Below are 25,378 nucleotides of genomic sequence, written 5' to 3' on the forward strand. Positions count from 1 at the left end.
GGAAAAGGATAGACCAGATCCAAAAGTTGAAGTTCTAAATTGGAGAAAGGCCAATTTTGACGGTATTAGGCAAGAACTATCGAAAGCTGATTGGAGGCAGATGTTCGCAGGTAAAGGGATGGCTGGAAAATGGGAAGCCTTCAGAAATGGGATAAGAGGAGTCTAGAGAAAGTATATTCCTGTTAGGGTGAAAGGGAAGGCTGGTAGGTGTAGGGAATGCTGGATGACTAAAGACATTGAGGGTTTAGTTAAGGAAAAGAAGGAAGCAGATGTCAGGTATAGACAGGATGGATCAAGTGAATCCTTAGAAGAGTATAAAGGCAGTAGGAGTATATTTAAGAGGGAAATCAGGAGGGCAAAAAGAGGACATGCAATAGCTTTGGCAAATAGGGTTAAGGAGAATCCAAAGAGTTTTTACAAATACATTAAGGCCAAAAGGGTAACTAGGGAGAGAATACGGCCCTTGAAAGATCAGCAAAGTGGCCTTTGTATGGAGCCGCAGTAGATGGGGGAGATACTAAACAAGTATTTTGCATCAGTATTTACTGTGGCGAAGCACATGGAAGATATAGAATGTAGGGAAATAAATGGTGACATCGTGAAAAGTGTTCATATTACAGAGGAGGAATTGCTGGATGTCTTGAACGCATAAAGTTGAATAACTCCCCAGGACCTGATCAGGTGTAGAACTCTGTGGGAAGCTAGAGAAGTGATTGCTGGGCCCCTTGCTGAGATAATTGTATCATCAATAGTCACAGGTGAGGTGCTGTAAGACTCGAGGTTGGCTAATGTGGTGCCACTGTTTAAGAAAAGTGGTAAGGACAAGCCAGGGAACTATAGACCGGTGAGCCTGATGTTGGTGGTGGGCATGTTGTTGGAGGGAAACCTGAGGGACAGGATGTACATGTATTTGGAAAGGCAAGGACTGATTCGGGATAGTCAACAAGGCTTTGTGTATGGGAAATCATGTCTCACAAACTTGATTGAGTTTTTTGAAGAAGTAACAAAGGGGATTAATGAGGCCAGACAAGTAGATGTGATCTATGTGGACTTCAGTAAGGCTTTCGACAAGATTCCCCATGGGAGACTGGTTAGCAAGGTTAAAGCTCATGGAATACAGGGAGAACTAGCCATTTGGATACAGAACTGGCTCAAAGCTAGAAGGCAGAGGGTGATGGCAGAGGGTTGTTTTTCTGACTGAAGGCCTGCGACCAGTGGACTGCCACAAGGACCTGTGCTGAGTCCACTACGTTTTGTCATTTATGTAAATGATTTGGATGTGAACGTAGGAGGTATAGTTAGTAAGTTTACAGCTGACACCAAAGTGCACAGTGAAGAAGATTACCTCAGATTACAATGAGATCTTGATCAGATGGGTCAATGGGCTGAGGAGTGGCAGATGGAGTTTAATTTAGATAAATGCGAGGTGCTGCATTTTTAGAAAGCAAATCTTAGCAGGACCTATACACTTAATGGTAACGTCCTGGGGAGGTGTTGCTGAACAAAGAGACCTTGAAGTGCAGTTTCATAGCTCCTTGAAAGTAGAGTCGCAGGTAGATAGGATAGTGAAGAAGGTGTTTGGTATGATTTCCTTTATTGGTCAGAGCGCTGAGTATAGGCGTTGTGAGGTCTTGTTGTGGCTGTGCAGGATGTTGGTTAGGCCACTGTTGGAATATTGCATGCAATTCTGGTCTCCTTCCTATTGGAAAGATGTTGTGAAACTTGAAAGGGTTCAGAAAAGATTTACAAGGATGTTGCCAAGGTTGGAGGATATGAGCTATAGGGAGAGGTTGAATAGGCTGGGGCTGTTTTCCCTGGAACGCGGAGGCTGATGGGTGACCTTATAGAGGTTTACAAAATCATGAGGGACATGGATAGGATGAATAGACAAAGTATTTTTCCTGGGGTGGGGGAGTCCAGAACTAGAGGGCATAGGTTTAGGGTGAGAGGGGAAAGATATAAAAGGGACCTGAGGAGCAATGTTTTTATGCAGAGGGTGATACGTGTATGGAATGAGCTGCCAGAGGAAGTGGTGGAGGCTGGTACAATTGCAACATTTAAAAGGCATTTGGATGGGTATATGAATAGGAAGGGTTTGGAGGGTATGGACAGGGTAAGTAGGACTGTGTTAAGTTGAGGTATCTGGTCGGCATGGACGAGTGGGCCCGAAGGGTCTGTTTCCGTGCTGTACATCTCTATGACTCTATACATAGCAAAAATGAGCAGTCAGATGGAGTTTCTCATTCAAGTCAACATTGTTATCTGGACTAAAATTTGGATTTTTGTGACATGTATCTATGAATATTTATGTTCTTGTGTATTATTTTACAATCTCTACTTGTACTTTTTCCATGCACTTTCACATGTAATTATAGAAGGTGCAAAATACTGCTCCCATGGAAGCTGTGGCAAAATCCAAAATCATTCAGAGCTTAGCAGGAATAATTTTAAAAGCAGGTTATATTGCCACGTTATTCTTTTGGCCCATGTTCAATATCTCGTCAAATGAATAGCCTGGGTCGCAATGTTCTTACTAATTTGCACCAGTGTATGGTCCACAAAACAAGATGTCCACAATCTGAGGAAAGGAACACCATCTTTAGGCCCTGATCCTGAGGACTAGGAGAAAGATATCGATTTTTCAATGCCTTCTGCTTAAGTCTATCCTTTGGAATATAGACTAAATTGGTATCCAATATTTTTGTAATGCGGCTAAATGATTTGATTTCTTTGTGCATATCTTAGGTTTCCAAATTGAAAATTGAAAGCGTAAAATGCAAGTAAGTGACTAACAGCAGTGTTAAGAGGTTTTCAAATTTCAGATTGTCTGTGGTTGGATTTTGCACTCTTTCTGTTCCTGTATATTCATAAAAAATATTTTTCACAAAAAAAAATTGGGCTAAATTTTCTCCGGAATTGGCGAGGGGTCAAATTGCGAGGAGCCCTAAACTCCCAATACTTATTTCACTACCCAGCTCATTATATTCTCCAACTCGTCATAGGTGGAAGTACTCACCAGTACTGGGATATCCTGGGATTCCTCGTGCCAACGTCATTTTTGAAGCTAGCCATGTACCTGGTCACAAGCTGGTAGTCTGGAGTTGCCCTTCATCGTGGATATAGTTACACAGCAACCACATGCCAACACCTCTCAGGCATGTAGGTGGCATAGCTGACAATTCATTTCCCATACATTCTTATAACTAGTGCATTTAAGAACCAAGGCATAAGCTTACCTGTCCTTAGCCTCATCCCACCTGACTAAGGGAGTGCTACTTTTCCATCCATGGGAGGAAGTGAGGACTGCAGATGCTGGAGACCAGAGTTGAGAATGCGGTGCTAGAAAAGTACAGCCAGTCAGGCAGCATCCCAGGAGCAGGAGAATTGATGTTTCAAGCATAAGCTCTTCATCAGGAATGCCCATTGTAGGCAAAAATCTGTTTGTTCAATATGGCACCATCACATACTGGAAAGCCTTCAAACATTTCAGGACATCCACCTTTATTCAGAACAGCACTATCAAATAAAAAAACAAATAGAAGCTGCATTTGTCTCTGGGGACAGACAGGTTTTGGCTTGTTGTATTTGACACTGCTGCTCTCTATCATGGAGAAGTTGGTGTTCCTCCTACTTAATCTACTCATCTTTCTCCTTAGAAGACTGCTGTTGCTTTCCAGCTCTTCAAAGTCCATCACATCCCCTTTCTTTGCCCACTCCAGTTGTGCAGAGCACAGCATGCTAAGGTTATACTGCTGATTGTGTCTGGGTGTGATGCAAGGCACACACACCCTGCGGCCCCTCCAAATCCTCCAACTCCAGACTGAACCAAGCATTGTAACTTCATCTTCAGCAGTCCTGTCATTTGCTCCTCCATGGCCCAGGTGGAACAATAGGCTGCGCTGTATATACGCTTGGCCTCAGATGGTAGATTGTATAATGGAGTCATCAGCTGTGGTTGCAGAGTGTAGCTTTTGTCTCTCAGTTACCATCCTCGGAAGGATCTAACCCTTGATATGAAGCAGGAGCATGAGTCATCTCAGGAATATAGGCATCATGACAACTCCCAGGATACCTGGTACAGGATTCCAAAATTTAATAACTTGTGATCACAGATGACTCGCACGTTGATGGACTTGGAGCCTTATCCATTGATAATGATGACTGCACTATAATATGTCCTTTTCAATGCGATGTGTATAACTGTGTCAGATGTCCTGCTCCTTGGGGAAACCAGCTTTCTTGTCAAAGCCTACTGCTTAGGCTGCAGCACTGACTTCATCATGGGCTCAGGCAATGAGATGAAACAGAGTGATCTGGCACAAATTGCATTGGGCACAGCCTTCATCCATTTGTTTGAGAATTTTGAGATCTCATGTTGGTTCCCACCAGGATAGGATGGCCATCCACCCATTCAAGACCCAAGTCCCACTTTGGTAGTTGGCATACTTCTGTAATGAAGTTGTGGGACATCAGCAGTCTGCGGCGTCAATGTTCCTGGAGGAAATGACATTGATGATGAAGACTTCCCAAAGCTCTTGCGTATCCTGAGTGGCTCTTGAGCTGTGCCTCTTCACAAGGAGACTATTCAATAGAGGTTGCTGCGGACATTGGACTTGCTGGTGCATCTGCTCCTCCTCCATTACTGTGCACCATGGTTGCAGCACAACAGGAACACAAAACTCATACACAGATGCATTGGTCATGCTCCCACTGAACCTATGTAGAGAATGTAAGGAACAGAACATGTCCTTTGTATGATGAGCCATCAGCTTTTACATGATCAAGATTACAAGTGACTATCATTTGCACCCCACACAGTTGTACACTGCTTGCATTTCTCATGCAGGATGCTATGATTAATGATGACTTCAACTGTGAAGAGTGCCCCCTGAAGGGCCTCACATCACTCACCAGTAGATCCCATGTGCTCAGCAGAAAAAAACTGACTGCACCCACTCTGGTTGGTTGTATGTTGCATTTCACATTTCTGGGTCTTAAGATTATAGAAAGGAATGCAGGTTGCATTTGACACTGAGAGTCTCAGTTTCAGCATTGTAATCACTGATCCCTCCAAAGTTCCCACGGTCCCATTATCTGTTCATTTAGCTCTAAGATTGTGTGCACTTAATACATTGCGTTTGCTTATTAAGTATTGCATTTACACTCAATAGCAATTAATTGACTGAAAAGCACATTGGAATATCCTGAGGGTGTGAGAGGTTCTATCTTTTTCTGTGTCTTAACAGGAACAATGCTTTTATTCCTAAAAAGTATATTTTATTAATACACAGAAATAGAAAAGAGAAAAAATATAACTACCCCTGTAAAGGCAGTTGGAAATATGAAGATTTCTCATGGTCCAGTGATTCACTCCCATTTCTTTTAGGCTTTGGGAACTCCAGTTTGGAAAATGCCAGTGGGTGTACAGAAATCAAGTAATTTAGTCACAATGTTCTTATATCAGGTACTTCTTTAGTATTCACTCAGAAAGATAGGCTTCGGCTGATTCAATAATAGAAGTTATTAAAAAGTAAATAAAAGCTGTTCTTTCTCTAAAGTTAAATGAGGTATAAAGCCCAAAGGTACAGCCACTCAGTAAGTGATTTTTAATAACATTTGTGTCAGTATTCCCTCCTAGGAGAGTATTTAATGATAACAATTAGATGAAGTTAGGGAAATATAATGTGACATATCTGAAACCATGAATTTCAGTTGCCTGCATTTCCATATATCTAAAATTAGAAAATTCTGAAAGAGCAGTGATCTAAGTTAGAATCACAAGATTTAAAAATATAGCATTAGCGAGGTTATTTTGCTGTTACAGGCATAAATGGCGAGCTTAAAAATCTAATGCTGAACAGCAAATATAAAAACGTCTTGTATTAAATTGTCACATTTGGCGTGAACTAATTTTGTAAGTGACTTGGGTACTTGCTTACTAAACTCTATACTTTTTCATTAGCACTTTGAATTAAAATGTTAGAAAATGTGATTTTGTTAACATTAGCATGTAATTTGTATTATTTTAATCTTTAAAGATTTTACTGCAGAGCTATGAAGCAAAGTATTTTCACTGCAAGATATACAGCACATCAGTTCTCTCGAATAGAACGTTATTTGCTACAGGTCTATTTGTTTCCTTTTTTAAGTTTTCAAAATTGTGAGGTTTTGAGCAAAATCAATAGACATAACATGTGTCTGCAAGGCTGCCCTAATTATTTATCCCATATAAATAAAGATCTCATGACAACCGTTATGTTTGCTCATTGAGCTAACCTTATTTACTTAGGACCATGTCTAATTGTTTTAAATATGATAGCAAGGATTTTTATTTGCAGTTGCAAATAGTGGGAAAAAAAGTAGGCAGCCCTTTTTAAAGTTTGTTTTTTACCCATTATTCCTTCTTAGACCAGGCAAGACTCAAGTTTCTTTGTTAAAATGTTTATTCATGCATGCATGGGAGGCATACATTTCAAAAGGTGGCCTACATTTCAAATTTTATTATAAAAGCTAAGGTTTTATCCTATTTCCACCGACAAAAGGTTCCAATCAGCTACTTCTTCAAATAACTTCCAGTCAAAGGCTTACATATTTACTCACCCATATCCCTATCCAACAGTGTTCACATAGTTTACATTCCAGGTTAGTACACATAATTATATTATCCATTTGTAATCAAACTAGCAGATATGATATTATCCAATCATATAATAACATGCTCATATCTTCTAGTTGTAAGTACATCTTCTAAGTGTGGTATGTACTTGTGATTACCAGAAAACCTATACTGTCCATTTTTCTTCTTTCATCTTCCTGGATGGCACTGCCCCAATGGCAAACATTCTGGTGCCATTCTTTGCAGAACCTCAACAGACAATTCCTTCCTCATTCGTAACGAGCATCATAATCGGAGGAGTTATGTTAGGGTCACAATGTGAATTTATACTCCTGTATTTTGCTTACCACTGCTTCCAGGAGCCGGTCTAGGAAAAGTGACAATGAAATCCCAATCACCAGTGAAGGGAACGTATCTTACAGCTACCACTTCTTTTTCAATTCTAGACTTGGTTGCCTTGTTGGGCATGATTTCTGCCAACTCACTTTTTGAGCATTTCTGTGCCTGTAATTGACGCATCAGAGTTTATGTTGCAATCCAGCTGTGATTAAAGTCAGATATCCATTTTTAACCAGGCTTACCTAGCAATATCTCCGCTGTGCTGTAATCATCTCAACCAATGGCTATAATGCAGAAACATCAAGGATACCTCATTTCATCATATCACCTTATATTTGGAGAATCTAACAGACATGAATGGCGACTGGATTCCCCACTGATTCTGTGGTTTTTCCAACCAAAATTAATTCTAGCAGGTTTTTCTGTTTGTGAGCTCAGATTTGAAAGCCATGAAGCACACGTACCTACAAAACACATGTATGTACTTTTTCTTGACTTTTTAATTCATCTCACATCATTTATTAACTTCAAAAAAAAAGACAAATATCAACACATCCTTTGGTATTTTTGTGTTAATGTTAGTGGTTATTCATGACATTCCTTTCATTTTTTGTAGTGCTCACTCTCTAACCAATCAGGCTACACAAGATTACAATGTGTTTTGGAATGTCCAGTGGTTAAAGAAGGCACTATATAAAAATGGAAATTAAAATAAACATTTGTAAAAATAAACATTTGTAAAAATGTCCATTGAAATTATATTCAGTATGACTTATTCTTATTAAACTATATAGTTTTTAGCATAAAACAAGGAAATTTTAATATCTCATGCTAATTTTCCCTCATTCATGCAAAGGGAATTTCTGCCCATCACCTAAACTCTGGCATGACCCTACTTCTAGTCCTTGGTGGATGGCCATTTTGTTTTACCTGTGGCTACCTGCTTGCAGGATTTCCATCAGTAATTGTGATCTTGCAATGTCCCTGGGAGGGTTGAAGTGCTGCTATACTGCACCCATTTCTATGGACTTCAGAAAAACATTTACAGAGTTACATTGTCCTGAAATTTATGTTGAATCATCTACTGGAGATCTTGGTTATGTCAGAAGCCTTCATTATACAAACTATTGTGGTGAAATGGGGAGAGAGAAGACTTGTACCAGTGTCCTTTCATCCGCTTACAGCCACTCCTGCAACTACCAGGTCATATACTACCTGACTGTCTCAGAACGGCAGGAATTTGGCAGAAAAAAGAAAATGGACTGGTCTCTTGCATGAGTTTAGTGAGGAAGGAGCATATTCGGCATGGACAGTGAGAGGGAAATTCATAGTCCCATACCTCATTCTCACTGCAGTTCACACATTGGGCATTCCATTTGAGGCATTCCTGTTGAATGCTGCTGTAAAGGACTGTCCCCAGACTTCTGTGAATCAGAAAGTCTTTGGGAGTCTTGGGAGCAGATTTGAAAACTTGCACCAGTGTAGATTTTGGGGGTTCATAACTATCTCATATAGGCAGTCAGTCTTTTGGAAGGAATTTTCAGATAGTTTATTAAGCAGCAGCAAATTAAATATATGCATGGGCTATTTAGACAAAAAAAGTATACAACCAACTTGGGATAGTTTACTGATTTCAGAGGACATGTAGGCAGTTGGCAAGAGCATGTCAATCTTATTAAAGTTGTGAAGGAAGTTAGGCTCACGAGCCAAAATGTTAGGGAATCTTCCCTAGGTCACTTGTGGTCCATCTTCCATCTGAAGAGGACAGGTCCTTGACAACAACTACCCTCTATAAGGTCTGTCAGACAAGGATTGCCCTCTGATCCTGAGCACCTGCTGATATGCCTTATTTCTCGGGATTTGTGCTGTATCAATCACTCATTAGACTCTTTCTAGCCAATGGAAACTGGACAGTTATTCATGACATTGGAAAAACCATTCCCCATTTGCCCAGCTTCACCTGAAAGTCACTTCTTGTTTGTTTTAGGAAGACAGAATTTTTATTTTCCTAAACGTTCCATTGATAATATGGTATGTTTGGTGCCTTACAGTTCTTTGACGTCAGCTTATGGAATAATGGGGGCAGTGGAATTTATTGTCTTTTTTTTATATATTAGAAACTTTTTATGCTCAGAGGAAGCAATTGACTGCAGTTAAACAAGATCTCATGCTCCACAAGATATACAGAAAAATTCAATTTTCAAGAGATTCCAACTTCCTATACGGAAGAATGCATGTTCCATTTCTCTGGTTCAAGGAAAGAAAATATGTGCTGTTGACCACTAGATTGAAGGCCCAAAAGTTTGCTCATTATGTACTTAAGATCTATATATAAAATGTATTTATTTACAAAGGCTATTTCAACAGGTGAAAGTGGGTGATAAAGAGATTGATATCATGAATGGATTCAGACTATACATCACTACTAAGCTTCCCAACCCAGCGTACACACCTGAAATCAGTGCTCGAACGTCCATCATTGATTTTACTGTTACTATGAAAGGTCTGGAGGACCAGTTACTTGGTAGAGTCATTCTCACTGAAAAACAGGTATGTTTGTTCCTTTCAAGTTATAATCCTGTTTTGGTGGCATTTCACTACTTACTTCATTGTTAGAAGGTGTATAAACTAAAAATGTTGCATGTGTTTATTATTAAAGGCATACTATATCCTTGGAGGTTCTCAAGGTATGAAGAACTTCATGACCCCTGACAATTGTAAAAGGCTCATGTGCTTTGCTTTCAAATTTCCCTTTGAAAAAGCAAGTAAAGTATTAAGGATTATGGAGGGATAATTGGTTTAAGATTAAAAAAAAAACAACTTTGTCCTTGCCTAAGGTCAACAGGTCCTGGAACCATCACTCATGACGATTCCAATATATACCTGGTTAGAATAATAAATTCCACCTACACTAAACCAGTCTCTTCAATTAAAGTTGAATTTGGTGATCATCAACACCTAGGTTGGTAAGTAACTTCTCAGAGATGGGCTGAGACATGTCTGCCTGTGTATCAGTAGAAAACTCACTAGATGCCTAACTCCTACCTGAATTACATCTTGCTTGGTCTAGGGAAATTATTTTTATTTGATGCTGCTATTTTGAAAGTAAAGTGTACATTTTCCTTATATGTTATTAGCGTAAGTTGTGAGCGTAACACCACTTGCAAGAGAAAAAACTAATCATTTCTCCATGACATTAAATGGCATCACACTCGCTGAATGTGCCAAAATCAGCATCTTGGCATTCCCTTTGACCAGAAATGTAACCAGCCCTTGCCATGTAAATGTATGTCTATAAAAGCAGAGCAGATGCTGGAAATTTTATGGGAAGCAATGTAACCCCTGACTCCTTAAGGCCTGCTGAGATTTAGAATATACAAGTTAGGAATGGGATTTAGAATATAAAAGTCAGAAAACTCCCCACTTGTCTAAATAAGTGCAGCTCCAACAACTCTCAAGAATCTCCACACCATTCAGAACAAAGCAGCTGCTTGATCAGTACACCATGCAATATCATCTCCAACCCTCCACCACCAGTGCACAGCAACAGCAGTTTGTGTTGGCTCTTGAAAGCACTACATGTAGCTCATCAAAGCTCCTTTGACAGCTTCCAAACTTCAACCTGATTTTTATTCATTTTTGGGATATGAATGACACTGGCTAATTACCCTTGAGAAGGTGGCAGTAATCTGCCTTCTTGAATTGCTACAGTTCATGTGGTGCGCATGGTATTATGAGGAAGGGACTTCCAAAGTCTTGACCCAGTGACATTGAAGGAATGACAGAATGATATTTGACCTGGGGGTAATTTGCAGGTGATAGTGTCTCCATGCATTTGCTGCACTTGTTCTCCCAGGTGGTAGAGGCCGCAGGTTTGGAACATGCTGTCAAAGGAATCCTGATGAACTGTTGCAGTGCGCCGTATGGATAGTAACTAACCCCCATTGCATTCTGTTAGACAATACATTGAGTCTCCGTTTATTAATATATTGTGCTTAGTCAATGCTTCTGGAAAGTAATCAGATAAAGATGGATGCTTTTTGGAAATAGGAACTTGAAAAAGAGAGAACCGATCTAATGGAAGACGTAACATCAAATAAAAGGAAAATGAAGGAGTTGGAAGACAATCTACTGTATCGTCTGACAAGCACAAAGGGTTCCCTTGTAGAGGATGAAAGCCTTATCACTGTTCTAAGCAATACAAAAAAGACAGCTGAGGAAGTTACACAGAAACTGCATATAGCTGCTGAAACAGAAATACAGATCAATGCTGCTCGTGAGGAGTACAGACCAGGTGAGGATACATTTGTTACAAATGGCATGAAATGTTGGGCCAGATATCGGTCTGTTGATTTGGCAAATGAACAGTGGCAAACCATTTGTCACACTTCCCCTTGCCTGTAGACTTGTGGTGTGGAGGTTATAAAAAGCACAACATCCTCTATGACACACCTGGAACCTGTGTGAATGACAACAGTACATGTTTTAAGCAGTAGATTTGAAGGACCATTCACTAACTCTGCAGGAACCCTAAGCAGGCAGCATCAGTTAAAATGTTAAATCAGGTACAAAAGACATATCTGTGGAGGAGACCTCTGCCAAAGAGGGACTGCTGCTGTGGTGCCAGAGAAAGACTGCACCATACAAGAATGTAAATGTGCAGAACTTTCACATCCGGTATTGGTTGCAGCATGTGAATATCTCATTTTCCGTGGTGACAGCAGGAAATTGATTTGAGCTTGAATTAGTGATCAAAGTTTGTGCGAAGAATTAGTGATGCATTTTCCCTTTAATGGTCTTGTAGTAGCCATTTATTTCCACAGCCAGTCTTGCTGGTTTGTAATCTTCTATACATGATAGTGACATTGCTGTACACCCTGAAGCAAATTAGTTGAGATAGTAGTTGCTGTTTTGAGCATTTGCCATGACAGTCACTGCTGTGAAGAAGTTATGCTATGTGCGATATACCTTTCCTCAAATTTTGTGGTACAGGAAGGCTACAGTTCAACCTTGGTGATATTTGGAACATGCTCCAGCTGTCCATTTGGTTATTTTAATTTGAATTCCTGTATTAATTCACTTTTGACCTTGGTGTTAATTAGCTTTTCTTTTAAAGCTGAAACTTGAGCAACATTTGAAATGTTGGTATGCCAGCCAGTTGCCTATTTGTCCATACCACCACCTTCTCTAATACAGTTCACTGTGGATGTAAGTTTGCTCACTGAGCTGGAAGGTTTGTTTTCAGATGAAACTTGAAAGGGCTCAGAAAAGATTTACAAGGATGTTGCCAGGGCTGGCAGGTGGGACTAGATTGGGTTGGGATATCTGGTCGGCATGGACGGGTTGGACTGAAGGGTCTGTTTCCATGCTGTACATCTCTATGACTCTATATTGGTGGAGATGTATCGAAACCTTGTAAATCCTTTCTGAACCCTTTCAAGTTTCACAACATCTTTCCGATAGGAAGGAGACCAGAATTGCACGCACTATTCCAACATTGGCCTAACCAATGTCCTGTACAGCCGCAACATGACCTCCCAACTCCTGTACTCAATACTCTGACCAATAAAGGAAAGCATACCAAATACCTTCTTCGCTATCTTATCTACCTGCAACTCCACTTTCAAGGAGCTATGGACCTGCACTCCAAGGTCTCTTTGTTCAGCACCACTCCCTAGGACCTTACCATTTAGTGTATAAGTCCTGCTGAGATTTGCTTTCCCAAAATGCAGCACCTCGCATTTACCTGAATTAAACTCCATCTGCCACTCCTCAGCCTATTGGCCCATTTGATCAAATCCTGTTGTAATCTGAGGTAACCTTCTTCATTGTCCACTACACCTCCAATTTTGGTGCCGTCTGCAAGCTTACTAACTGTACCTCTTATGCTCACATCCAAATCATTTTTATAAATGACGAAAAGTAGTGGACCCAGCACCAATCCTTGTGGCACTCCACTGGTCACAGGCCTCCAGTCTGAAAAACAACCCTCCACCACCACCCTCCATATGTGAAGGAATGAGATTCAAAAGTTAAGTTGCAGAAACGGAGAAGTCATTTGACAGTAATTAAGACTTATAAAACCTTTAAATAGGTAATTACATTGTAATGGCAAACTTTAATCATTCAGTGTTTGGTTGTCAAGCTGCTATTTTCAGTCAACTTACGCTGCATTTTAGATGCTTCTGAAATACTGTATTTCATTGCTTGTGAATGGTTGCTAAAGGTAACATTCCATTCATTTCCATATAAATAATGGTGAGCATTTCAGCATCATAATTACCTCTGTAGCAAAATACGACCCTGTCATTTGAATGCAAAGTTAATTTCTTTATGTGTACGTTCTTAGAATCCTAATCAAAGCTTTTCAGATTATTTGCATTCAGAACTAAGTTCCTACTGGAGTTTTCATTTTGCGCTAAAAATATGAATTTTATGACATTGTTTGAAAAAGCCAATGTATGAAGGTGTTTTGGTTCTCTGAAGTATCCTCAGTTTTCAGATGCAAACCAGTGACATTCTGGACTGCTTCTCACCTCTTCCATTGACTCCCAAGTCTTTTATTACTTCCCTTTTCTGCAAGTTCCTTAAGTGTTTTTGCACAAGTTTCAAATCCATCAACCTCTCTGGCTGCCACTTCAGGCTTAATCTGAAAGTGCGGAAGTTTGTATTATTGGACTGTGTCGTTCCAATACTTCATTTGTCACAAAAAAGATTTTTCTTCATCTTTGTTAATTTGGTCTCAGCCTTTTCCTATTCTGTTGCATATATATTTGTCTATGACAGTAACCCACATTTACCATTTATATTTGCATAAACGTTTGGTTTTCCAGATCAGATTTTTAGCCAAGAATTAGAGGGTCAGCTTTTCCTCAATTAGTTGCTGGCCAAGGGACTGATCTCAGCAGGGACTGGCTGCCCCAGGTTATATACCAATATTTTTGATGTTTAAGTGAGAAAACAGCAATTGTGGAAAAGATTCACTGATCCAAAATTAAGGATTTTCCAGCCAAAAACTTGAAGTTGTTCCTTAATATGAGATCAACAATTACTCGAGTATAGACAATCTGTGGTGTCCTAATCATGGTAAAACGTCCCAAAGTGTTTAATAACGGTGACATTAATAAAAGAACATTTCTCACATAAGCCACAGATGAAAATACCAGGATACATGGCTGAAATTGTGAATTAAGACATTACATTTAAGGATCATCTTAAAAGTGAAGAAAAACGTGGACCAAAAAGGTGTTTAGGGCAGGAACTAAGGAGGGTGCTAAGAGTCTAGGCAGAATAGCCTTCAATGATGGACCAGTTAAGGTCAGGCAAGCTCAGGAGGCTGACATGGAAAGGACCACAGAACTTGAAGGCTTGTAAAGTTGTTGGAAGCTAAGGAGACAGGGAGGGATGAAGTATTTGAAAACAAAGATGAATATTTTAACATCAAGATGTTGTTGGTTGCAGAGCCAGCAAGGCCCAGCGCAGGAAGGTGTATCAGGGCCCAAAGACCAGGGAGTGATGCACTAGGGGTCCACTGTACCCAGGTAGGGGTCGAGATAAAGTCTCAGTGTTGGGTCACTGCACCCGGATCAGTGCTGGGTCACTGTACCCGGGTCAGTGCTGGGTCACTGTGCCTGCTATGCTTAGGTCAGGGACCCAAGGACTCAGATCATGAGCAGCATTGGTGCTTGCGATTTCTATTCCTGGCGTTGGGAGCTGGTGTAGATTAGAGAACACATACATGATAGGAGGATAAGATTTGGAGCAAGTTCAGATCTCAGGAGCAGAGATTTGAATGAACACAAATTTAGATGGGGATGGGGATAGATATGGGATGCCAGACAGGAATGCATTGGGGTAGTCCAACCTAGAGGTAGTCGCACCTTCCAAACCCACAACCTTAACCCATTTGGAAAGACAAGGGACATAGGTGCATGGAAACATCACCATCTGCAGGTTCCTGTCCAGGCCACACACTGTCCAGACTTGTAACTCTGCAGCCATTCCTTCCTTGAACTGAGTCAAAAATCTAGCTTTCCCTTTCTAACTATACTGTGATTTACCTCCACCAAATGAACTGCAACTGTTTGAAAAGACAGCATATACAGTTTTCTAAAGGGTGATTAACTTGGGCTGAAAAGTGAAAAGTAACATTTGTGACTTTCAAATGCCAGGCAACGACCATCTACAACAAGAGACAATCTAACTGTCACCTCTTGACATTCACTGAGTACCACCATCAACATCCTGGGGCTTAACATTTATCAGTAACTGAATGTACTTGTCATATAAATATAATGGTTGCAAGAGCAGTTCAGAGGTGAGGAATCCTGTAGCATGTAGTTCACGCCCTGACTCCCCAAAACCTGAGCGCCACCCCCCTCTCGTTTATCTCTGCACCTCGAGGCTCCCACCCTCATTCCTAATGAAGAGCTTTGGCCTGGAACATCGATTCTCCTAGAAAAGCACCTGCTACACTAATCTCAATGTCTGCTCCCAACACCTGCCCCGTGCACTTTGTGTCAATGATAAGTCTTCTGGCATAGGTTGTATTTGAGTCCTGGTTTCTGGAAGATGAATGAGGAGAGGGGATTATAGATGGATCAGCATTGTCCACAAGGACGAGAATGGAGTATTAACCACAGGGGACGAGAAAGTGTAATCATTGTCAAAGGGGATGTAGGGGAATCAGCGTTACTATGAGATTGGAAATGAATATTGCCAGGACAGAGAGTGACAATTGTGAATGAACATTGCCTGGATGGAGGATGACCACTGCTAGGGGAGTTGGTGTGTTTTAATTCTGCAGCTAATTTACCTAGAGTCACTCTGGCTTTATACCTGATATGAAAATCTCTATAAATAAACTCATGTTCAAAACTGGTAAATATAGGACAAACAGCCTGAGCCACAATAGATATGGACCTTTATATCTCATCCCGCTTTCAGTAGAATCACAGAGTCATTTGGGCACAGTTAAGCCAGCAATCAGAAGTTTAACTTTCCCATGAAAGCATCATAGATATGTGCACATTGGGATCCTGACACACATCAGAGACATAAGTTCCATTGGAGACATCTCTTGCTATCGGACCATTGGACCAATGACTCAGTCGTCCTGGCATTTAGTTGGAAGAAAATTTTGATTGATTTGTTGGTGTCACTTGTACCAAGATACAGTGAAAAGTATTATTTTACATGCTATACAAGTTGATCATACCATACAAAGTGTATCAGGAGAGCAGAACAGCGGGCAGAATACAATGTTACAGCCACAGAGAAGGTATAGAGAGATCAGTTTTAACATTTGAGAGGTCCATTCAAAAGTTCAAACAGCAGGGAAGAAGCTGTTCTCAAATCTGTCCAACCTTTATTTCTTCTGTCTGATGGAAGCGGTTGGAAGAGAGTATAACCGGGGTGGGAGGAGTTGTTCATGTTGGATTGGATATTGGACAAGCAGTCTTGCGTATCATAAACTGAACAATAATTCATGGAGAGATGGCAAGATAGTGCTGAGAGTCACCAGCATGGTTGTTGTGTTAGATGAGATTGCAATTTCTGAGGGCTTACAAAAGCAAAATCTAGAATGGGAACCAAGAATGGATGCTTGGAGAACACCAGAGGTATTACAGTGGGAAGAAAAGCATGTGATTCTTTTGGCTCTATTTTGATGGATAAGGGAATCTAACCAGATGATGCAGAGGTATTGAAGGGAGATGATATGGCTTACTGTGTTGAGGAGTGTAGTTAGGTTGAGAAGGAATAATTACCTTTGTCTCAGTTACAAGTATTTTGAAGGCAGAGCAGCAGACATTTCTACATGGATTTTAGCAAGGCCTTTGACAAGGTTCCACATGGTAGACTGGTTAGTAAAATTAGATCATATGGGATCCAGGGAGAATCAGCCAATTGGATAAAAACGACTTCACAGTAGGAGACAGTAGGTGATGAATAGAGGGTTGTTGTCCAGACTGGAGGCCAGTGATCAGTGGTATGCTACAAGAATTGAAGCTGCATCCACTGTTACTTGTCATTTGTATAAACAAGTTGGATATGAATATAGGAGGTATGGTTAGTAAGTTTGCGGAATATCCCACAATCCAAAGATGTTGTGGTCCGGTGAATTGGCCATTCTAAATTGCCCATGGTGTTATGTGCATTAGTCAGGGGTAAATATAGGGTAGGGGCATGGGTCTGGCTGGGTTACTCTTTGGTGTGGGCTTGTTGGGCCAAATGGCCTGTTTCCATACTTTAGGGAATCTAATCTAAGAATCATTTTCCTGATGAGAGAAGTGATGATGAAAGCAAATTTGAAGATGGAGAGGACACAACCTATAGGATCTCTTCTCCCTTCCAGTGGTTACTGCAGCCTCTCTTGTACCTCCTATGGTCCCTTTTAATTAGAGAACTTTTGAGAGATCTAGCATGTTGTTCTGTCCACCTGCTCTGATTGTTCGAGGTACCCAGAGACAGGATTCTACTCCTCGAGCAAAGCCAGACTCTACACCATTTGGGCTCTCAACCAACAATTCGTTCTGTTTGGCAGGGATTAACAGGAAAAATCTTCCTATTGCTTCCAATTTTGAACATTGTACTTTAGGAAGCATTTGGAGTGATTGCTTGTATGAAGTAATTTACTTATATAATGCTAGTCTAGAGCTAACTTGTTCAGTTACCAAAGAGTGTACTGGAAAGACCATGGATATTTGCCTCCCATGTATAAATTGTCTTTATTCTGTTATTCTCTTCATAGTTGCAACCAGAGGAAGCATCCTCTACTTTTTGATTACTGAGATGAGCATGGTGAATGTTATGTACCAAACCTCTCTACGGCAGTTCCTGGGGCTTTTTGACTTGTCGTTAGCCAGGTAGTGAAAGAATTCATGAAGATATTTCTTTTAGTAGTAGTGTATTGAATTTTAAGTTATATCAACGTATATTTTCAGAAGAAATAATTAATGCTAATCTTGAAAGTGCACACAAGTCAAAGTTTAATCAGTTGTAAAACTGTCTGAAACAATCCTGATCTAATCTCAGTAATCATTTGTAGATAACAGAATAAGAATATAATTTTTTGTAACACACATGGAAATTACTCTGGGCACTGTCATCACACAAACAAGATAGTATTTATGTTAACTTCCTCTCTGTCCTGTTTTAGTAAAGACATTTACCAGCGTTCCCTCTGGACAGCAATTCAGAACATAACATAAAGGGAGATATCATTTCAGCATTTACCCTGCCGCGCACGCCCAGTATAATGTGTTTGAAAATGATCACATCTCAATCTTCTTGTCTCCAAAGAGTATTGGCCAAACCTGCTCACTCCTTCCTCATAAGACAAACTCTCACCTGAGAAATCAAGTTAGTTAATCTTTTCTGATAGCCTTCAATGCAAGTATATACTACTTTAGATAAGGAGACCAATACTTATGTGATCTCACCAAAAACACAAAGTAGGGTTGTGCATTTATGTAAGGCCTTTCGTGTCCACCAGACGTTTCAAAAACTTTTCAACAAATCAAGTACTTTTGAAGTATAGTCACTATTCTAATGTAGGAGAAAGTGAGGACTGCAGATGCTGGAGATCAGAGCTGAAAAATGTGTTGCTGGAAAAGTGCAGCAGGTCAGGCAGCCTCCAAGGAGCAGGAGAATCAACGTTTCAGGCATAAACCCTTCTCCTGCTCCTTTGAGGCTGCCTGACCTGCTGCACTTTTCCAGCAACACATTTTTCAGCACTATTCTAATGTAGGAAACATGAAAATAAATATGTACACAGAAAATTCTCACAAAGATCAGTGTGATGATAAACAGGTGATTTTTTTTTTACAGCCTTGATTGAGGGACAAAAATTGGGCAGGGCACCAATGATACCTGCCTGGCTGTTCATCACAATAGTGCCAAAGGATCTTTTACCATCCAGCCATGCAGACAGATGGGAGCTTGGATTTAAAGTCTTGGTGAAACCCCCGCTGACTGAATTGCTGTCAGCCTTGATGGGATTAAGTTGCTATTTGGCAGGATGCATCGGTGTCCCAACACCACGCACCCAACCTGCAACATTCCCTCTAATTTTCTTACCGGCTGCATGAGCTGCCAAGGCCTGTGTGCAGCAGGGGGTTCTGGAACTGAAATTCAATGCCCCAATCCCCCAGCATGCCAATTTTGATCACCATATATGGAACATCAGACTCACCTTCCCACCTTTTCATGTGGTCACTCCACAAACTCCGGTGGGAGGATCGGTAATCATAACAATCTGCCCATTGTGTCCTCCCTACAACTTGTTTTTCCACCTAGCCTTGCATAGGGTTAGCAAATGTGGCTACAGTATTTAAGGTCCTTTCAATAAAGCCATTACTCCAGATTGTTAGAAGTTTAAACCATAGTACTGGTTCCTGCAATACCCCACTAGTTACAGTTTGCTTACCTTAAGATGACAGTTTTATCCCAACTCTAATATTCCCTGAAACATCATAAACTCTTATTTTTATAATCCTTAAATCTGACACCTTATTGAATAGTTCTGCTTTATCCATCCAGAATATAACATGCTAAACTCTAATAAATTTGCCAAATATAATTTCCCTTACATAAAATTGTGTTGATTCTGCTTAATTGTATTATAATTTTCTCCCTTAATAATGGATGCCAGCCTTTTTCTTATGACACATGAGGCTCACTGCCCTATAGTTTCCAGCTTTTTATCTTCCTCCTTTCTTGAATAACAGAGTTTCATTTGTAGTTTTCCAAACTGCTTCAGTGTTTTTTTTTTCTTCCTCTCTCGTAATGAAAAATATATCACAACTCCATCCAATTATCTGTTTGAAATCTGGAAATTGTATAGACATTTTGACAAAGACGTTTGAACTTTTCTCTTTATCGGTTTTATATACAGAATTTCTAACTTGTTGCTGAGTTGATAACAAAATAGGTTGTTGGTTTTTTAAATCTGAATGCACATCTCATCTTGCAGATCCATCAAGAGTCCCATTACCAGTAAGAGAATAGCAACTATTATAGAGCATATGACATATGAAGTATATAAGTATGCAGCCCTTGGCTTGTATGTGGAACATAAGTTTCTATTCACATTACTCCTTACATTGAAGATTGACATGCAGCGCCACAGACTGAAACATGAAGAGTTCCTCACTCTTATTAAAGGTGAGAATATTAAACTTGTATTGCTTCACAATAGGAATATTTATTTATTTAATATTTACTCGGTAAACCACCTACAAGGTAAATATTTAAACTCATTTGTTTCATGTAATTGAAGATTGTTTCAAATGATTTTGCTGTGGTATTCATTTGTCTTTAAGTATTACAAGATAATGTAACAATCATACATGATCACATATATGCTGTAAAATTATATCTTTCAGAAATAAGTAAAAATACTGACTCGAATGTCAGCTATACTCAGTAATAACACTTCAGGGTCTGAATCTGGAAGTTTTGGGTTTATGTTCCACTCCAGTAAAAGAGCACATAATATAGCCAGCACTTCAGTGTAGCACCAAGTGAAAGCCAAATTACTGATGAATCTTAAATAACATCAAATTGAGGCCCATTACCTGCTCAGGTGGTGTAAATGATAATGGCATGATTCTGAAAAGAGCAGAAAATTCTCATCTGTACGCTGCTTTTAGTGACAGCATCTGAAAACACAATGGCCCAGATATTTGTGTTTGCTGTCATCACTATGCTGAAACTGATTGTAATCTCAGGATTTACTTCAAGCACATGTTAATGCAGAAACCCTGAAGTTGCAATCAGCCATTTATTGCTGTATTACAGGGTGAAGTGTGAAACCATCTCCCCTCCACATGCTCACCACGTGAAATCTGGTGACTCTGTCTCTTTTTCACCCCCCAGTTCTTTACTAGAAATGATCAAGCTTCAATCTGGGAGTAGTAACTTTGCTGGACAACAGAATTGACCTTAGAAAAATAATGTTATAATTGTGGAGTGTTGTTGCTGTATTTTCTGTTTTTGTAAAAGAATTTCACATTTTTTGGCTTCTACCTTTACTGCATGTGTATCGCCAAAAATGCAGTTTATTGTCAGTAAAATGTTTAAGAAGAAATTCCATCTTCTGGTTATTTATACATAATTTTTTAATGTCATTGGCTGCATGGTCAGCTTGATGGTATCACTGCAGCTGTATAACAGGAATCAACATTAAAGAATGCTAGAATCCACTGCATGGTGAAAGCAATGTCCTTCTCAAAGGGTTGCTGGATAAATCAGTGAAGCTTTCTTTTAAATTAATGGTGAGTGATTAAGAGTCAGCAACACTTCCCTTGAACTAGAGACATATGTTGGCAGGGTGAGGACAGCATGTTTTCTTCCATTAAAAAGCAAGTAGTGATCTAGATGACAATGATCTGGTGGTTTCATACTGTCTTTACTGATGCAGGCTTTTAATTCCAAATTTACTTAAGTAACCAGATTTAAATTCACAAGTTTAATTGTCTCACAATTAATACTATTTCAAAAATAACCGTTAAATTACTAGTTCAACAATGTGGCCACTATATTTAGAAACAAAAGCAACAGAAGGTTTACCACAGAAACAATCATATCTAAACGTCAAAACATCTGAAATAGAAACAGGAATATGCTAGTCAGCCATTTAGTCTACTGTACCATTCAACTCAATCATAGCTCAGAGTATACCTCCATGCCATTTTCACATACTATCGTTCCTGACCCTTGATATCTGTACTATCCAGAAATGTATTGATCTCCGTCTTGAACATACCCAACGACTTCGCCTCCACAGCCCTGAAGAGTAGAGAGTTTCAAAGTTTCACAACCCTCTAATGAAGAAATTCCTCCTCAACTCAGTCCTAAATGGCTTCCTTCTTATTCGGACACTATGATCCCTGGGTTCTGGGCACTGAAATCAGAGAATCTATTCTTCCAGCCTCTACTGTCAAGCTCAGTACGAATTTTGTATGCTTCAATGAGATCACATTTTGTTCTTTGCCGTAATCGTCTGAAAATATCCCATCTCACCTGATCTCGGAAGCTATGCAGGCCTGGCTAGTACTTGATGGGAGACCACCTGGGAATATCAGGCGCAGTAGGCTTTTCATCGTGGGCCAAATGATCTGTTCCTGTGCTGTACACCTAGTCTCCTCAGTTTCTCCGCTTAGAATGATCCTCCTAACTGGCAAACCTTCTCTAAAGGCAAATATGTCCTTAAATAAAGTCACTGGAAGAGTACACATTATTTCAGGCATAGTTTCACCAAGGCTCTATACAATTGCAACTGCAAAATAAAGCTATTCAGCCTCATTAAAGTTCTTAATCTGTAGCTCTGCAAGTTATACCAATTCAAGTGCATATCCTTTTTAAATATAATGAGAATGGTTCCAGAGCCCCTCCCACCACCACCACAATTTTTGTAAAAATATTTCTTCTCAACTCCCTCTAATTCTTCTGCCAGTTTCTGTAAATGTTTGCCTTTGGTTATTGATCTCTAGGGTAAGGAAATTAGGTCTTCCCTAACTATTTTGTTTAGGCTCCATATAATTTTATATGACTCAATTAAATCACTCCTCAGCATCTGGTATTCAACAGAGAATAACCTCAACAGATCTAATTATTACTCATTGCTAAAACTCTCCATTCTTGAACACATCCTGCAATCGCAGATGTTTTGTGCAGCTCAGTGATGTGCTTAGTTCTGAGAAATGGAAGGCAACATACCATCCTAAAACCAAGGGCAATGATGTTGGCCTTGGCAACAATGCCCACACCCAAAGAATGAAATTTTTCAAAGTTTACCTGTTCCTCAACTTGTAGAATTCCCTATCTACTATTGCTTTCCTGTACTTCCTTCATCTATCCTCAGAAACTGAGCCACCTATGTTGCTTTGAACTTTCCATACCTCTGTTCCCTGGAGGAACCATCATCTGCACTAATATTCAGAACTGAATACTGATTAGAGAGTGAGATGCACTCAGGTGACTCCTGCTCTATCTGCCTTGTCCTCCTTGTCTGTCTAGCAATACTCACTTACTCTCTTAGGCTGTGAGGTGATGACCTTCAGAACCCATGTCATTAATAAGCTGTTCAAGCCCCATAACCTGGAATGCTAACCCTCCAGCTGATGACTGTTCCTGCAAATGATTGTCCAGGACATGAGAAGTGTGCTGGATTACCTGCATGGCATGGCATGTGAATTGGATGGGCTAAAAATATGTTACCATGCCTCTATTTGAGGATTACTGTTTAACCTTGTCAGAATTAATTGCACATCTTTGTGTTGACATCATTTTGGCCTCTTTGCAATTTTGTCCCTTACATTCTATATTTATTGGCAGATGAATTTTAGTTTTTTTAAGGATTTCATAGTAAAGGATCATTTAGGCAAGAATAATCATTATATAAAACATTACTACCAGCATTCCTTTAAATTATCTTGCCAACTGCGCAGGCCCCTGAAGTCTGTGTGTGACAGCAACTTTCAGAACTGCAGCTGCCCAGATTAAAGTGAGTGTTGGTCATGCCACAACATAAGAGGATGTGGTGTTGGGAGTAATGTATTAAATTGGATCGAGTACTAGCTAACTAACAGAAAACATTCAGCTGAGCTAAGTGGATCAATTTCAGGCGGGGAATTTCTTCTCTCTGAGCATTGTTCTTATTTAGAATTCTCTCGCTCAGTAAAAAGTGGAGGCTGGATCTTTGTCCCTATTTGAATTTATTCATGGCTCAGTTAGACAGATTTTTGATTGACAAGAAAGACAAAGGTTATGGGAGGTGCAATTAAGACGTAGGAGTTCAGGCCCCTTATGATTAGCCATGATTTTGTCTATGGATTTCCAGGCTTGAGTAGCCAAGTAGTCTCCTGCTACTCTATTATTTTTTAAAATCATGTTATGGTTCTTACTAGTTATCTGTAACTCAAACTGTTTAAATCTATTGTCCAATGTCCCATAGGTTGTGGTGTTGACAAGTCTCCACACTTTCCTATCTGTTCTCATTAAATAGAAAAACTATTTTCATATGTGAAGGGTATAAATGAACTTAGGTAAGATGAAACTTTGCATCCTTTTACACACTACAGGTGGTGCTTCGTTGGACCTGAAGGCTTGTCCTCCAAAACCTGCAAAGTGGATCTTAGATATGACCTGGCTAAACCTGGTGGAACTAAGTAAACTTGGGCAGTTCGCAGATATCTTGGATCAAGTAGGTTTAGAACAGATAAAATTATACATCGCTCAATGTTTGTGAGTTTTTTTTGTTTGTTTACCTAAGCATGCAATAATGTTATTTAAATAGATTGGGAGAAATGAGAAACTCTGGAAAAACTGGTTTGATAAAGAAGCTCCCGAAGAAGAGATTCTGCCAAATGCTTATGATCAATCCTTGGACTGTTTCCGACGTCTTCTCCTGATCAGATCTTGGTCTCCTGATAGAACCATAGCACAGGTACATTGGAATGCAGAGGACTGCAGGCTTTAATAAATTATACATCTTTGAGGTTTAGAGAGTGAACCATTCTGCAGTTTTTAAAAAAGATTACTGCCTTGATTATCATTTATCAATGATATAAACTTTCATTAGACTGTATGTTAGATTCCACACTGCTTAAACAAATAAGTTAATTTATGCATTGATGTTGAAAGTGAATTTCAATGAGCAGTATATTTCATAATTAGTGATATTATTGGAAAGCTATCATGTGGTTACATGTGTAAGAAGGTGATGGTAGCTTGTGTGTGTTGGAATCAGCTATGCCACCACCAGAAGGAACATGACTTTCCTCACTGCTTTCCCAAACTGCTGTCAAGGATCTACAACAAGATGACAAATAAAAAATTGCCACACATCTGATGGAAAGTAAAAATGCTAATAATGTAGAGTACATTTCTGTAAGAAAGAGAAGAAAATCCACTGGTGTTTTAGGTCAATTCAATAACAAATTAAATTGAGATTTTGATGAAATACATCAGTGGTGCCATAGTTCTTCCATGACATTCAATAGATTTTTCCTGTGTGAAGCACAGCTTCATGGCCAAGCAATGTACACAAAACATCACAGAATCAATTCAATGTGGTTATTTCCTTCGATGGGGTTTGGGCAGAGCAAGCCCCCCCTGCCTGCATGATTGAAGTGGTTGGAGGCCCAGAACAATATTCATTGGTGAGCTACCTGTGCTTTTGAAGCTGTTCACTGTTCAGGGAAAGTGGTAAGTCAATGGTTCCCTGTGGCCCATATAAACCTTTCTGAGCAAGGTCCTGACTGAGGCAGAAGCCTCACATTCATAAGGTTAAAGTCACTGTTGACAGCACTAGAGCGGGACAAAGAAAAATTGCTTTTAAATCCCATGTTATTTGCTGCCAGGAGCAGGAGTTTAAAAACCCAGTCAAGTAATTACCTGGTTGGAAAATGAGTGTTTTGA

The 25,378-nt window shown here is 39.8% G+C and overlaps 1 protein-coding gene across 1 annotated transcript in view; it reads left to right on the plus strand.

Moving 5' to 3' along the window:
- The window catches only part of dnah5 (dynein, axonemal, heavy chain 5), a 337,850-nt gene that overhangs the window by 282,679 nt on the left and 29,793 nt on the right, over positions 1–25,378 (plus strand). Inside the window, exons 65-70 of the mRNA XM_043689617.1 lie at positions 9,323–9,505; positions 11,006–11,249; positions 17,706–17,820; positions 19,929–20,119; positions 24,040–24,161; positions 24,255–24,404. Of these exons, the coding sequence (XP_043545552.1) occupies positions 9,323–9,505; positions 11,006–11,249; positions 17,706–17,820; positions 19,929–20,119; positions 24,040–24,161; positions 24,255–24,404 (1,005 nt within the window). The remainder of the gene's footprint in view (positions 1–9,322; positions 9,506–11,005; positions 11,250–17,705; positions 17,821–19,928; positions 20,120–24,039; positions 24,162–24,254; positions 24,405–25,378) is intronic.

The sequence above is a fragment of the Chiloscyllium plagiosum genome, chromosome 5 (assembly GCF_004010195.1).
Source record: "Chiloscyllium plagiosum isolate BGI_BamShark_2017 chromosome 5, ASM401019v2, whole genome shotgun sequence".
NCBI lineage: Eukaryota > Metazoa > Chordata > Chondrichthyes > Orectolobiformes > Hemiscylliidae > Chiloscyllium > Chiloscyllium plagiosum.